The 16,488-nt window shown below is 41.5% G+C and overlaps 1 protein-coding gene across 3 annotated transcripts in view; it reads right to left on the bottom strand.

Moving 5' to 3' along the window:
- Dcp1a (decapping mRNA 1A) overlaps positions 1-16,488 on the bottom strand; it is a 47,055-nt gene extending 30,567 nt beyond the window's left edge. For 2 of the 3 annotated variants that reach the window (XM_029541353.1, XM_021204132.2), the window contains exons 1-3: positions 16,246-16,428; positions 13,946-13,986; positions 11,392-11,519 (exon numbers count right to left, since the gene is read on the bottom strand). In XM_029541353.1, the coding sequence (XP_029397213.1) occupies positions 11,392-11,519; positions 13,946-13,986; positions 16,246-16,380 (304 nt within the window). In that variant the 5' untranslated portion in view covers positions 16,381-16,428. Of the gene's footprint in view, positions 1-11,391; positions 11,520-13,945; positions 13,987-16,245 lie in introns of all 3 variants that reach the window. The other variant, XM_021204131.1, reaches the window with a different exon arrangement.

Below are 16,488 nucleotides of genomic sequence, written 5' to 3'. Positions count from 1 at the left end.
AGCAAATGGCTTCATTTTAATGAATGAAGAACAGGAACAAGAATGTCTTCTATGTTTTGGGATGGGAAACCTCAATGACACTAAGACTGCCTTTAACTCAGACCCTGGGTAGCTACAGACTCTTATGGTACCGAACATGGAAGGTTGCTTCCCATGCCTGGGACTCAGTTTTTAAAATTCTATTCACAGAATTTCAAAATACTGCATGGGTTTCCAATCAACAAGGAACCTTGAAATGTTTTACGTAACATAAATGAACAAATCTGACATCTCAATGGAAGGAACACAGAAGTGCCTTGTTAGAAAATGATTCCCATATCTACTACTGGGTCTAGAAGTTAAATCTCACTCCAACATAGTGTAGATTACACCAAGACTTTCAAGAGTGTCCATATATGGCAATTATAGGCAATCGCCTTTCTTTAAATATCCCCCTTTCCAAGCTTGGCTCAGAACACCTAAAACACTAAAGCTCTGATACAGAAGATTCCACTTTCCACACACGACAATCTGCACCTGGACACGATCATGTGAGCGGCAGTGCTGACAAAGTACTTATAATATGGAATGCATCGGGTATGGAGAGTAACACAAAGCTCTTTCTGGGTTAAAGAGCCAGGGATTCCACACTAAACTACTAGAAAGAATTTCAAATTGAAATCCAAAATAATTTCATCAGAGATGCCAGTTTAAGGCAAATTTTCACTAAGTCACCTTTCCTCTTTCAAAAAATCCCATGTAATTTAGAAATAAGACATTTGCTTCTATACTTGTCCATTATCAAAATAAACTGCCAAGAAAGAACCAAACACTTTCAAAGGCATGTTTGCAGAAGAAACCTAGATAAGGAGGCCAGAATGATAGCTTAATGGGCAAAGGATAAGAGTCACGTGACTTCATTCTGCCAGAAGCAGACCTGGAGAGGTTCAGAGACGCATCCAAGAATCAGTGCTGTCTGCCAACATATCAGAAGCGCAGTGTGTGCAACTGGCAAGACAGCTCAGGAGCTGACACTAAGCCTGTCACTGCCACTAGTGAGGAAAAACAGATAAGTATGCCAGATAGCCGAGACACAGAGGACCCTGTCTCTAAACCCAAGTTAAGTATTCTTAAGAGAACGTACACTCAAAGGCCTTAACATGGTGCCAACAAGTCGTGCTGAGACCTCTGAAATTATCTCCTCTGATTAACTGTCTCACAAAAGATTCAGGCTTTTGGCAATACGGCATTATTCTCCCACAGCAAATAATGATTTGTACCTGTTTCTCAAATGGTCTTTCTCAAGATCAAAGGGAACTAGTTGGTGGATACCCACCATAGTTTTGACTGCTAGTCCTAAGTCAGTCAGGCATAATGGCAGTTATTGAAAAGGTAGGAAGTATAAAATAACATTGTACTTCCATGAAAAATAACAAGTGCAAAATATCCTCAATCAAGTGATGATTTCCTACTTTTCAACTGGGGGGCTCTTTCCTTTGGAAACGGAAACACACACACACACACACACACACACACACAGAGAGAGAGAGAGAGAGAGAGAGAGAGAGAGAGAGAGAGAGAGAGAGAGAGAGAGAGAGAGAGAGAACGAACCTGTTAAAAGCATTCATATTATCTAAAATTGAGAAAAACACAAGAGCTGATGGGAAAATGTTCTATTTTTCAACAAAGCCCTGTATGAGGACCAAGCTACTTACTATAAATTTGGAATTAATTTTATCCAGCTTTATTTAAGCTGTACATACAACATCAGGAGAATTCAAGTAATATGGAGGCTGTCCAGATCCTGCAGAGTTCTAGAGCCTCTGTGACTCCCTCCTGTGTCCCTGTTGTCTTGTCGATCACTTATACCTGACCTATTTTCTCAAAGGATCTAAGGAGGCTGGTACTTTTCTTCATACAGAGACAAGAAGAAAAGGAGGACTTCTGGTGGCAGTGTTAAGAGTTATAAACTTCTGAGGGATAGAGAGATGGCCCAGGAGGTAAGGGCACTTGTCCCCAAGCCTAATGACCCAATGCTGATCAATCCCTGATTCACATGGGATGCTTTCGATTGCTGACTGCCATATTTCCTACACGATCCTCCCCTGCCCCCTCTCCCCAGTACACACGGAAAACAACATGGAGGAATTAAGAAAAGGAAAAGAACTATGAATTTCTGGGCTGGAGATGGAGCTCAGTGATACAGCACTTGCCTAGCATGGGGAAGTGGAAAGAGGGGAAGAGAGGGAAAAGAAGAGAGAGACAGAGACGGATATTTTTGATGGGATTGATTTTCTGAGTTCACTTCCTAGTACTGTGAAAACAAGAACCAACCAACCCCCAAAGTGGAAATAGTTGTACAGTTATAAAGCAAGGCTGGAGAGACTGACTCTGGGATAAAGACACTGCCTTGCAGAGGACCTGCACTCCGTTCCTAAGATCTTCACACCTGCCTGCAACTCCAGCTCCAGGGGCTCCAACAGCTTCTGACTTCTAAAGGAACATGTACACACACAAACTCACAAAGGCACACACACAGACATATACATAAATGAGACTTGAAGATATGAAAATTTCCTATAATAGGGTGCAAAAACAAGAAAATGGGTTTTCAATATAGTCAAATACACTTTAATAGTCAGAAAGAGAACACTGCAGCTATATAAACTGTAGTCTGCTCCAGCTAGTAAGAAAATGAATGTCTTCATGCTGACAGATCATTTCCTTTCAGAGAGGAATAAACCAGGCAGCCCCTGTACAGAGCCAAAGCCAGACTGGCTTTTGATTCTAACAAGAGATACTTGGCAGGCTGCAAGCACTCAGACGAGAGGATGCTTTGTATCTGCAAGTAAGGCTGGCAACAGTGGTCCAGCAGCTTACCCGTTTTGGTCCAAAGGACAGTCACCTCAGAACAGCAATGCACACTAACATGGCAGAGAAAGAGCCCCAATCCTAAAGTCTAAGTGGGGTTATCTACTTACTGAACACCGAGTAGAAGACTTGAGTCATGGGACTTACAAATGCCACTCTGTAAGCTAGGCATGACTGTGGGTGTGACCCAATGCTGGGCATGTCCACCACCTGCTAGCTATCTACTTTAAGTTCCACCAGTCTACCATTTTAGCATACTGGATGGGAAGACAGAGAGTAGGAAATGGCATTTGGCAACTCTAGATCCAAACTGCTGTTTAGGACTTCCAGGAATCCACAGTTAGGATTGGGACATAGGTCTAACTATGGTTTTAGACACAAGCCTCTTTCTCCCTTGACTTCTGCTTCCCATACATTTTCTTACTAGTTTATTACTAGGTCATCCAAATTGGAGTTGTAGGCACAAATACCTATAGGATAGAAGAGACCTCATGAGTATTGTGCGAAGAGTGATGTCCTACCCAGAATTTGGCTGAGATCAGTAATCACAAAACCAGTCTAGGATATATGAGTCTTTACAACAACAATAATGGATAATAATAATGATAATAATGCTGATGATAACCCAGAGGTCTGCATGTTTAAGAACCAAATATATAATTTTTATATGTTGGTAGCATATGCTTATCCTTTGTTTTCCTTTAACTCAAAAGACAAAACTGGTCATGGATAGAAATAGTGACTTGTTCTGTAGCTGAGAGCTGCTTGGACCCCCAGCACTGAACATGCAGAGCTCAGTCTTGAGGTTTATGCTTCTCATCCCACAGGGTCTTAGTTCTTGGGCAAGTGGTTACCTTGTGCTTCAACTTTTATAGCAGTAATGAATTTCATTTATATAAATACAACCATAAATCTATATACATGTTGATATATTTCTATCATCTAGATATGTGACTATACTTTTTTTTAATGACTTCACAAAAGAAAAAATTAGCAATATTTATTAAACTGTAATTATCTAACTTACAATGAAAATAACACTGGAACACAAAGACAGAAGCTGCTTCTACCCAACAAAAATACCTTAGGGGAGGAAAAGCCAGTATGAATCTTAATAAAAATAATCCCTTCTGAATATTTTGAAATCTCAAGGATTCAAAAGCTTAGTAAGAGGGTGTCTGGAGTGGTTCTGCCAGCACATGAGACAGCAACACTTTCCCACTGTCTGATCAGCCTCAGCCAGCTCCCGTCTGCTCCTGTGTACTCTCATGGTGTTTCACCTCTCCAGTCTCTAACTGTGGCAGGAGTGAGGAGGCTCCTTCCTTATCTTGGTCCTGGAGGCCAGGCTAATGCAGCTGCCACAGGTCCTTTCTTTTTTCTGATTACAGAGTCCTGCATCAGGCGGGTGGGCGAGACCACCTCCCTTTTCTCAGGCTGTGAGCAGCACTGTGCTGAGCCGGGCGAGCATAACAAACTGCTGGACTCTCTTTTTTAATTGTTTATAAATTCCTTTTTCAGTCTGGAGGTAGAACTCACATTTTTTGACTTGATAAATTATAAACTCATCTTGCAAGGAAACTTCTTGCACTGTGTTTTAAGTCTGAAGATCTGTTCCAAATGCCAACAGCCACCTACCTACCATCTCTACTGTTCTGACTTGCCCTTGAACTGAGAAAGGACAAGGAGAAAGACAGAACTACAACACTGCAACATTTTTTCACTAAAACTTTCCGCTTGGTGGCTGTATTTTCAACACTGTGGAAATGAACCTTCCGACATTTTCTAGTGATCTAATTTTAATTAAAAACGTTCTCTCCCAAGAGGCTGATGCCCGATACAAAGGCAGAGTTGTACGTGCGGTGGAAAGAACGGAGGACTTCTCCCAGGCCTTTGCAGGTGAGTCAAACAGTTGCATTTTTCCTAGCGGCTATGGCTGTATTTACAAGGAACTGACTGTTGTTAGGAAGGGTAAAGAGTAACAGATGACACTGTAGCTGTATGTAGGATAAATTCCAGATTGGGTTTTATCTAATATGATTATTTTCATAGTGCTTTATAGAAACCACAGATCTGCTACTGCTTAAAAGTGTCAGATAGGAAGGAAATCTGGACACATCCAGGTGTTCTTGGGAAACCAGAAAATGACTTTGTTCAACTGGGATTATAGAAAACGTCTTAAAACGAAGAAGGTGGCGAGTGGGGGAAATGGAAAGGCTGTCTTCATTTAGATAACTCCTCCCAGTAAAAACTGTAAGTCTAACAAAAGCACGAAAATACTCACTACTCTTTTGGCTAAAACTACTGCTCCACTTCCCCAGTCCAGAATAAGGTTAGGAATGAGATGAGAAAATCTATAACACATATTTTTTTCTAATTAATAGGCAAATATTGTCATAGGAAAAACATGGAAAATATCATCCCATCTGACAGATCAGATTTTCAATACTATTAAGGCTAATAATCTTTCATATTTACCATTGATAACTCTTTTTTAAGTTACAGACCTTAAATCATCAGTGTTTGCCAGTCTTCTATAGCTGTTTAAGAATTACATATGTATAGCTCCAGGCTGAATGAAGTATCATTACTTTATTAAGAATGTGGTGTGTGTGTGTGTGTGTGTGTGTGTGTGTGTGTGTGTGTGTGTGTAGGGCCGGGGAGGTGGTCTTGCTACACAACCCTGGCTTGCCTGACACATGCTATGTAGGTTTCAGGCTGGCTTCAACCTTGGACAATCCTTTCATCTCAGCCTCTAGAGAGCTGGGAATTACAGGCATGAGCTCTCATTGCAGCTGCATTGGGGAACTTAACCCTTCGGTGGAAGACAGACTTAAGTCACTGAAAACTCAAATACATTTCTGTAAACTTAAAGTTCACCAAGAAAACAGAGAGAACTGAAGGACAAAAACCAACCAACCAAACAATAGAACTCTTTGAAAGTAAATAATAGTTTTTAAATTTATATGGCACGGTATCTTGCAAGGTGCTAGACAGATGACATCAACTTAATATCTGCAGTTAACTGGGTTATTACAACTACAGTCTACTTGTAAGTGGGTAAGAAACACATCTTTTGTTTCTTTTGTGGTCGCTGTTGCTCAGAAGGCAATCTTGCAGTACACTCTGGGTGGCACCGCATCATTAGGTAATAGGTAAGCATATGCATCAAAAACGGGTTCCAGGTTACCTCTGTCACTCTAAGTTGTCCACAGACACAGCAACTAAAGGTCCTGACACTGGGAAAAAAGTGACCTAGGACAAGTATTAGTGAGGCATCTTGCTGAAGTAGGTAATGAAGCATGGTCCCTCACCACAGAAGCCCAGCCTGAGGAGACGCGTTTCCTGTGATGATAGACCAGAATCGTAGTTGATTCAAATCTGCCTTTTAGAGTCTGGTCTCCACACACAGAACTGTCATAGACTCATTTATCAAACAGAACATGTCTCTGGGAATTTCTTTAGCCATGCTGGGCAGATTTTTAAACCACCAGACAATCTGTTGTACTGTTTGAGTCCATTCATAACTGCTCAGGCCTGAGGACACGGCTGTTAAATGGGACATTTCGAGTAAACTCCCTCTCTAAGTTTTAAACTCATAGGCCAAAAGCTCACTATTTGTTTCTAAAAACTGCTTGTTAAAAAAATGCGTTTGTTAAAAAAATGCTGTGTACTCCCAGGGTGCCCACTGTTACTTTGTTTTATTGCTGGTGATCCACCCCATTGCCTACAGATGAGGCCTTTGCGTTGTGGGCCTGCTCTGTTGCAATGCAGTTTCCACTCTCTGCCATCAGGTTCTACTCTGTCATTCTCCTTCATCCCTACTCAGATTTCTCTTTTCTTTCCTAACCTCTTGTCCTAGAGAGCCTAAGTATACTATCCCATAGCCTTATAGAAATTTGCAATGATTATGGATTTTAACATTCATTTTATAAATTTCACATGTACTAGGTACAAGCTGGTTCAAAATTGTTCATATTTACATATCTACTAATATTTTCTTTGTCAGTCATGCCTTTTTTTTTTTTTTTTTCCGAGACAGGATTTCTCTGTATAGCCCTGGCTGTCCTGGAACTCACTTTGTAGACCAGGCTGGCCTCGAACTCAGAAATCCACCTGCCTCTGCCTCCCGAGTGCTGGGATTAAAGGCATGCACCACCACGCCCGGCATTCATGTATTCTTAATAGTTACCTTAACTTTTCCTGGTTAAAATTTGAATGGTAACATCTCATTCTATCCTCCATTTCCAGCAACATATACAAATTCCATATGTATCTGTTCTAATCAGTGATTTATTCTGCCATTTATTTTGGAGTTTCTAGTTGCTTTTTCCCTTTCTAGTTTGACAGGGTAACTGCAGTGGCTATCCTACATGTTTATTTTTTTTGTTGTGCTGAGAATCTAACCCAGGGCTTTGTGCATGGCAGGTAACTGCTTTACCACGGAGTTATTTCGTTAGCCCCACAATGAATCATTGCTAATCTCATTTAAAAGTTCACAGCTTATCAATCTAGCTACCTTTATCTCTTTCCTTCATTCTTGTTTCCTTTTCTTCTCCCTCCCTTCCTGTATGCCTCTCTTATTCTTCCCTTTATTTGTGCACAGTACTGGGGTTGAGAGCCAGCACTGTAAAAAATAGGGGGAAGGAGTGGAGAAAAAGATTCCTGTGACGCAGCTTGCTTGAGGTTCCTGTGAGAAGTGGTAGAGGAGACCCTCCAAGTCAGGTCATAAGGAGTCTGGGACTCCTAGCACCTTAGTTGTCTCACTAATAAGATCATTGGCTTGAGTCTAAGCTGGAGATACATTTCAATATAGGTAACATTTCTAAGTGATTGGCAAAATACCTTATGTTCTCTATATCCTTTCCAGACAAACAGATCAGGGTTAAGTGGTTCATACAAGGTTAACAGTCAGTAAGATGGTGAAGATTAGAACTGTCTGCAAACCAAACTCCATTCTAAGATGTACTACCATAGTAAAGTCATTCTTAGGGAAGTATTCTGCAGCATTTGAATGACTAAACAGGAGGCATAAAAGCATGTCCTATTACACAGGACACAATTAAAAGGTTGCTGGGGTACAGATTCATGCTTCGATTCCCACTGCTCAATCTGCCAAACACTACTGCAGAGTGGTCTGTAAAGCCAGATGGGCTAAGCGGATTAACAAGCACATTCCTTACACACACGAGGCACACCTGGCTCAGCGGTCAATGCCAGACAGTGCTGGTACAGACGCCCTCCATCCCTGCAGAGTTTTAGCAGACAACTCTGCTCTAGAGTGCACTCAGCGACTTTCCTGCTGCAGCAGTGGTTGGTTGGAACCCTGGCTTTGGAGAGCAACAGTGCTAGACTACATCTATTTCTTTCATAGCTCCTCAACAAGTTTCTGAACATCTGAGTTCTTATTTACCTTTTAAGTTTGTAACCAGAGAGATGTTTTCAAACAGGTACACTGCCACTGTTTAGTAAGAATTGAGGGGTTGCAGACGCTGCAGTTATTAAAGTCCAACTAAAGTTTTTCGTAGCTTCCAAAAGGCTCTTAGACAGGACGAGAATAGAGTATCTCTCAAAGATTCCTGAGAAGCACCAAATCCAAGGAAAGCATCTTCTCTAAGATTTTACCTCTCCTTGGGAGCGGGGTAGGTGAGCAAGTATTCCGCAGAGAGAAAAGCTAAAAATAAATAAATCAAGTACCTCAAATAGTTTACAAGTGGAAAAAGTTACAGTTCATGTTTGGTTTTGCCTCCCACATTAATGCTGAAGCCTGACATGAAGGAAAGAAAGCTGGATATGAAAGTATAATTTGAGTTAAATGGGCCACAGACCTTGTGGCATCTCCCGTAGGAGAATGATGAAAGAACAGCTCCAGGATCAGGTATAATTACCCATACGCATAATCAGATCCTAACGTTATACTTAACGGACAAATCCCCAAACAACTCAACAGCTCCCAGGTCTGACAAAGCCATGTTCTATGCTCAGGACTCATTAGACGGTGTACACTCAGAACCCTAAGACTCCATGCCACCTTATGCTGTCCTACCATCTCTGATAAAGCTCCTCCTTTAAATGCTGTCCCCAATGGGAAGACCTGGATAAGTTGAGTTCTCTGTTTAAGTAAGGAAATCTTTGTGTCTATCCTTTGTAAAAGCATTAGTTCAGTTTTCTCCACAAGAGTATGTCAATTAGTGTTACAAATAATCTACGATACTGTAATGGGTTAAACTTACAGAACACTGACAATTTTATGTTGGTTCCAGTTACAGTCTAGATAGCCACTAAGTTTTTATATAATAAAACCAGATGATAGTTTGTTGCTTATAAATCTGCCTTTATTTGTTCTGCACATATACTAGCAAGTCACTGTCAAATAACTCAAACCCTGGAAAGTTAGGTTCTGCTTGCTTTTTTGTTTTTTAAAGTTAGGGTTTCACTCTGTAGCCTGGGATGGGTCTGTGGATCAGGCTGGCCATGAACATGGAGGTCCACCTGCCTCTGCCTCCAGGGCACTCTAGCTCCAGCATGAGCCAGTGTCAGTCAGTTTTACAAGACTCTAATTTAAAGGACTCAGGCTTATGCCACATGGTAATCAGGCACATCAGTCTCATGATTTTTCCCAATGACTAGGAGCAATACAGAATTGTCACAGCAGTAAAAAGCAATATCGGTCTGATTTTATATTAAAAATTTTGTAAGTGTTCTTTTGAAGAATTTCCCCATAATGGAAATTTAACATGAAACAGCCATCTGTAACATTCTACTCTTTCTTACTAGTTCACGTAAGTCCTGAACTTACAGATATTAAATACCACACTTTTTATTTTTAATTTTTTAAATTTTTGAGATAGGAGCTTATATAGCACAGGCTGCCCAGCCTCCAAAGTACTGGAATTATTAATATATACTGCCATTCCTGGCTCAAAAGTGTCTCTAATAATGCCTGTAGGATTTAAAATACAAGAGGTAATTGTCAGTTAAAATTCTGAGACACAGTTTACTGAAAAGTCAAGAGATGGATCTTACTTTACATACTTAAAAATGAGCAAGAAAAAAAAAAATGAGCAAGAAATGCTGGGAGGTGGTGGCACATGCCTTTAGTCTCAGCACTGGGAAGGCAGTCAAGCAGATCTCTGTGAGTTCAAGGTCAACCTGGTTTACAGAGTTCCAGGACAGGCACGGCATCCAGCTTTCTAGATCACCACTCTGTTTTGATATCTCTCCTGGATCAACAATAAGCAAACTGTCTCTGTCCTCAGTCAAACTTCTAACATCATACTGAACTACCGGAACACAACATACACCACGCTCGTGTTGCTGGAGATCCAACCCAAAGCACACGAACACTAAGTATTCTACCACTGAGCTACAGCCTCGATCTTCAACTATACTTCTTGTTCAGATGGTCCCATACTTACGATAATCTGACTTAGGATTTTTTTTTGCTTATAAATGTTATGAAAGTGGTATGTACAAGTAAAAAAAAGTCTGGACTGTACATTTCCCTTGGGATAGGGATAGAAATAACAGTGGGATACTTCCCTCAGTACTGTATAGTAACAACCAGCCACAGTTTCCAATCCCATATGATCACAGCGGGGGAACAACTGATACTCTACAGTATACTGTGTTGCTAAGTTCTGGTGCTCAGTAGCTTAAGTATATTAACAAACTTTCAACTTATGATAGCTCTATCAGCAAGTAATGCCACTGTTGAGGTGAGGAACATCTACACTCTTCTGGAAAGGGCTACTCTGAGCTTTGTTGACTAAATTCAATAGCTATTACAACCTGTAAAAACGCCTGACAAGACCTTGGCCTAGAACTCCCCAACTAAATATATGCCACACACCTTGAGTTTTGTCCCCAAACTACCTGTGTATCCTGCATGGGTTACTCTCTGTCATGAAAGCACAACAGTTGGCACAGTATTGGTACCTACTGGACACTATTAAACTAGTGGGTTCAAAGGGTCACCATCCACAGCGAAGGACTTTCTCTGTGGAAAGCTGAGTGTCTGCTCTCATTCTGTGTCTGTCAGACTAAGTTCTGTTGCTCAGGGACATCAGCAGACAGCTTAGCTCTACAGCAAAAACAAGTGACAAAACATCTTATAACATAAACAAATATGATGTTAGCAACTGGGCTAGATGGAACAGTTAACTAAAATAACCTAAGTTAGTTATGTGCAAAGGACTATTCAATTTTAGAGCTAACTTAAAATGTTTGCTTTTTGGGGCTGGTGAGATGGCACAGTTGGTGAAGGGACATACATACCCTCAAGCCTGACTACCTGAGTTCCATACCCGGAACCCACATGGTGGACAGACACAACGCCTGAAAGTTGTCATCTCATCTCCACACATGGGCTGGGGTATATGTGCACACATACATACAAACAGTCATACGTATAAATATATACATTTAAAAAGAATTTGATCTTTTACCAAGACACACATTTATAATGTAGGCTATATTTAGTATAATGAAACCCAATTTTCTGAAATTAAAGTCACTCTGTTAAATGCAAATACGTATACTCACAACTTGCATTTCTATACAGAAGAAACGGTTCATGGAGCTGAAATTCCAAATCTTTATTCACTGGCTCAACCAGATTGTGCATGTTCAGTCGGTTGACAATGGTAAAACCATGGTAAGGCGAAGCTGACCTTAGATTTAAACAAAGAGAACACATGTTACCTTTCAACCTGCAGAAATGTTATCCTTTATTCTCACTAAAAAGAAATTCCTAATTGCATCACACAACACGATTAGCAGCTCAAATCATAAGCAAAAATACAAGGCTGGGGATATAGCTCAGTGGCAGAATGTTTGCCTAGCATGAGCAAAGTCCTGGGTTTAAGCCTTAACTCCTAAAAAAACAACAAAAAAACCCAAAACACAACAATTAAGTCAGACATTTCCTTCTCTGTACCTAAGTCTTCATAAAGATTTATTTCCTCAGCATAAAAGGCAAGTCACCAAGGTTCCCACCCCACTTCACCTCCTGTGAGTCACACTTCTGCCACACTGGGGTCCCTGCCACTATCTGCAGGTTTGTTTCTACCTCGAGACCTCTGTCTGAACTGTGGCCTCCAAACGGGCAGAAGCATCTCCTCTCCAGGAAGTATTTGCTCAAATGTCACCTCCTCACCCCAATACCCACCTATTCTCTAACTTCCTCCCACTACTAGAATGGAAACTCCACAGAATTGAGGATTTCTGACTTTTGGGTTTTTTTATACATGTAAACCAAGACTGATATAAACATGTAATAAATTGATGCTGAAAGAAATAACATTCTTTTTTTTTTGAGACAGGATTTCTGTGTGGTCCTGGGCTGTCCTGGAACACTCTCTGTAGACCAGGCTGGCCTTGAACTTGGAGATCTACCTGCCTCTGTCTCCCAAGTGTGGGATTAAAGTCATGTGCTACCAGTACCAGGTTTTTAAAACTATGGTACAAGTTTGTCTCTGCCTGCCACTCATTACAGCAGTAACTCTTCTTACATTAAATAGTCCTCATAGGTCTTTGAGTTGGATGGACTGGCCTCTATAGTAAGGATGCTTTTAGTTTCCTTACCAAGGGGATCCAACACACAATCACTAAAACTCTATAGTTCTCATTTGTTTCTGTAATATCATGGGGAGAAAATGAAATCCCGTTCTACAGACTAAGAAACAAGCTTGCAGAATTAAGGCCCATGTCCAAAGTCACACCAATTAAAAACTCCAAATCCAGTTTTCTTTTTTGATTCCCGCAAAGTAGTATTATGACATTCTAGTGTACTTTTATCCAAGGTACAGGAAATGTTCAGTTCCCAAATAGAGGCTCTTAAGCCTCCTTTTCTTAGAGCCAATGCTCTAAGTTGTATGAATTGTATTAAATGAAGTTACTATACCGCATTTCACACTTCCTCTATTAATGCATCTGTTTTAGTCTTTTAAAATTAGACCAGCAAATATCCCCAAATGTGCAGACAGTACTGTTCCAATAGTAAGGGGTTCTTAGAGACTTATAACACTAATGAAGAGGTTGGAGTTAGACCATTTTTATTTTAGAGAAGGAAAATAAAGTAGAGAAAACAGTATCAAGGAAAGAGAAGCTTGTCATACAAACATCAAAATACTTCCACATAAGGGGGAAAGTGTATTTAGACAGATCACAAAGCTCTACACTAACATTTAGAAGAGCACTCATTCTTATAAATTAGCACCCATGGAGGAAGGCTGTCCAAAAAGGAACTCTATACAAAAAGAACCAGATATCAGTAACCTTGCTGCCGCTCTAAGTTCTAGAACACAGGGAAGAGACTCGCCTCTAAGAACAAGAGCTCTGGGTATCTAGGAATACAAGGGTTTCGCGACCTGTCTCATCCGTGGGTTGCCCTTTAGGCCTCTGTGTTGCCAAACAAGGTAACGTTGTAAACCCTTACAAACCAACAGTTTGAAGAATTAATTTTCAAAAAAGCTTAAAGTAAAATATATATGAATTAGGAATAGCCTAGAACTTTGGGAAAGAAGCAGGAAGGGGCAGAACCAGGCACAGAATGCAAATTCTTCTCAGACACTACAGACCAGCAGGAGTGCTGTCTCAACTACTTCATAGCTACTGTATTATACTGTTTTCTTTTTTTTTTTTTTTTAAAGATTTATTTATTTATTATATGTAAGTACACTGAAGCTGTCTTCAGACATCCCAGAAGAGGGCATCAGATCTCATTACGGATGGTTGTGAACCACCATGTGGTTGCTGGGATTGACCTTCAGAAGAGCAGTCAGCGCTCTTAACCACTGAGCCATCTCTCCAGCCCCTATACTGTTTTCAAAGACATTCATATGTATGCATTCTTTTTAACATAGGATAGTTGGGCAGGCATCTCTTTGGGATGCATTAATTTAAAAATCCTGAGCCAATTTTCCCAGAATCGGAGAGGAAAAGCAGCTATTGTAGGATTGCACTGCTTGGATGAAGGAAAACTGAAGGAAGACAAACAGGAAGGTTCCAAACACAGATCCACAATAGAAACTGATCACTTTACACGACAATGATCATCACCACTGAAGTGAAATAGAAACACCCCTAAGAAACTTACCTTCGGTATACAAATAACGTCCCTTCTATATCAGTCTTCTCCTGTAACAGAGAATAACTCTGTTAGTTTTCCACAAATAATCCAATGCCAAATGGTCTCAGTGAAGCAGCCACACTTTCAGGCCAACTTGTCTTATTTACTGTGAAATCAGCTGTGTATGTGCTCTTGGGAATGCATACCTGCGTTTGCGTATAACAGTGTAGAGGTCAGTGGCAGTCAGGGGTCTCACTGGCCAGAAGATGGGCAATTAAGCTACACTTGCTGGTCAGCGGGCTCCAGTGCTGCATCCTAAGTGGCTCCATACCCCAGTGTTGGACTTAAGTGCAGGCACTACGCCCAGCTTTCTATGTGAATGCCTTAGGCTCTCATGCTTGGGCGGCAAGCATTTCATCCACTGAGGCGGCAAGCACTTCATCCGCTGAGCAGTCTCTTAGCCTCCAAATTAATCACTTTTGAACAGGTAAAGCAAGCCACTTTTTAAAAATGTAAACAAATTGTGTATCCACTCAACCCTGTGTGTATGTAAGTGTATCCAATATCCAATCCATCAATATGTCTACATCTGTAGTCTACATTTATTTTCACCAGTAAGGAACATTTAAAGGAAAACACACACACACACACACACACACACACACACACACACACAGTTTTTTCCAATTAAAAAAGGTGCAGGAATGTTTTGGCAGCACACATATGTCTTTGTAACATGTATGTGCGTGGAGCTTATAGAGGGCAGCAGAGGGCATTGGATCCCTTGGGACTGGAGTTACAGATGGATATAAACCAGCATGGGGGTGCTGGAAAGCTGAGCCAGGTCCTCAGGAAGAGCAGCCATGCTTTTAGCTACTACTGAGCCATTTCTCCAGCCCCAGCTTTATCTTTGCAAACATGAAAACCTTTCAACTAGGTATCTTAATATTCCAATCAAGGTATTGTGTATTGCAACTTAAAACAACAAAAAACAAACCAAAATTAAAACAAAACAAAACAAACTTAAGCAGTCTATGGAAGTTTATAGAAAAAGAATGGAAACTTTCTTCAACCCTGATACCAGGGTTGAACTCAGAGCCTGGGGCTCATGATGCACAGCTGTGTACCACTGAGCTAAATCTCTACCCTCGGGAAATTTTCTTATAAGATCCTTTGTTTCATTTCTGGAGGATTTAGGAATATTTTCACGAGTTACGCATTTTGTGGTTACCAAACACAATTTATTATTTTCAGAACTTTGTCAAGAATCATGGATAGAAACCATTCTCTGCCTTAGGCAAATTTGGCAGGGTTTTAAAATAAACACCTGAAAATGTGACTAAGAAATTGTAACTTGGGTTGGGTATATAGCTCAATGGTAGAGGAACAGTGCCTGTCTGCCTGCCATCAGGGGTCTTGGGTTTGAGTTCCTGTACTACAAGAAATAAAACAAGAAAATATAACATTAGTATTCTTTCTTTTGCTGCAACAGAGTTTATTCAGGTTTTCAGCACAGGTGTAGTGCTTTAATGTTATAAAACTAAATCAAAGTGTGAACCTTTGCATAGCTGAATGAATGAATTAGGAAAAGTCGATCACAAGAAAATGGGCCGTGCACACAGGTGCTTCGAGTTGAGGTTAACTAGAATCAGCGAATAGACAAGGTAACTTCTGCGACTCCATGCCCTTCACACAATCCCAAAAGAACTCAGCAGTGAGCCGTCAAAGGTCCTAGCACTGGTCTCTTTTTTTCTCGCAAACGTCTCCAAGGAATCCAGTTCTTACTGAAGTAGCCTTGAAACATTTCCCCCAAATTCCAGATATACATAGTAGTTCGACTAAAGCTGGACTAACTCCTGAAACTGATTTTTAAGCTTCAAACCCAAACCATCCCATTTAGGTCGGCAGGGAAAGAGGGGCCGAGTCTGCCATCAAGTACATGGAAGGTATCTAAGAGTCCTCAAAGTCTCCAAACACAGGCTTTCCATCACTTGTTAAAAAAGAAAAATTAACTTGTCTCATATTCTACCACTGCAACCTCAAGCCCCCAGAACCGACCCCAAAAGACTGATCCTGCCTCGTTCCTCTCCTCCATCCGATTTCCCGGCTCTGTCTCTGGTCTACTCCTTCCGCGACATTCCTCCAATGCCGCGTGGCCCGGTCACCTCTTTGGCTCCGGACCCGGCTTTGGGAGAGGTCCCGGCCTCGCCTCTGCGGTCCCGGGCTCCGGCTTCTCTCCCCCACCCCCAATCCTCAGCTGTCGGCGCGGTCCCTTTAAGAGGTGGCCGCGGCCAGGCTGGCGCTGTCCCCGGCCGGGCCTCACTCACCCACTGGTTGGCTTTGGGGCAGAAAGTATAGAGGGCGACCTGGCCCGTGAGGTCTGCGATGCTGGTGATATAGGGGTCGTGTTGTTTCAAGGCCGCCAGACTCATCTCTTGCTCAGCTCGACTCAACAACTCCATCTTGGATCTCAGAGCCGAGCCCCTCCGGCGGGGGCGGACTGGGGAACAGGAAAGTGCCATCCAGGCAAAGTTCCCCCAGCTCAGTCAGCCCTCCGCTTCCGCCTCCCG

This window comes from Mus pahari, chromosome 8 (assembly GCF_900095145.1).
Source record: "Mus pahari chromosome 8, PAHARI_EIJ_v1.1, whole genome shotgun sequence".
NCBI lineage: Eukaryota > Metazoa > Chordata > Mammalia > Rodentia > Muridae > Mus > Mus pahari.
Note: the sequence above shows the minus strand (reverse complement) of the source record. Positions and strands in the feature narration are given on the sequence as shown.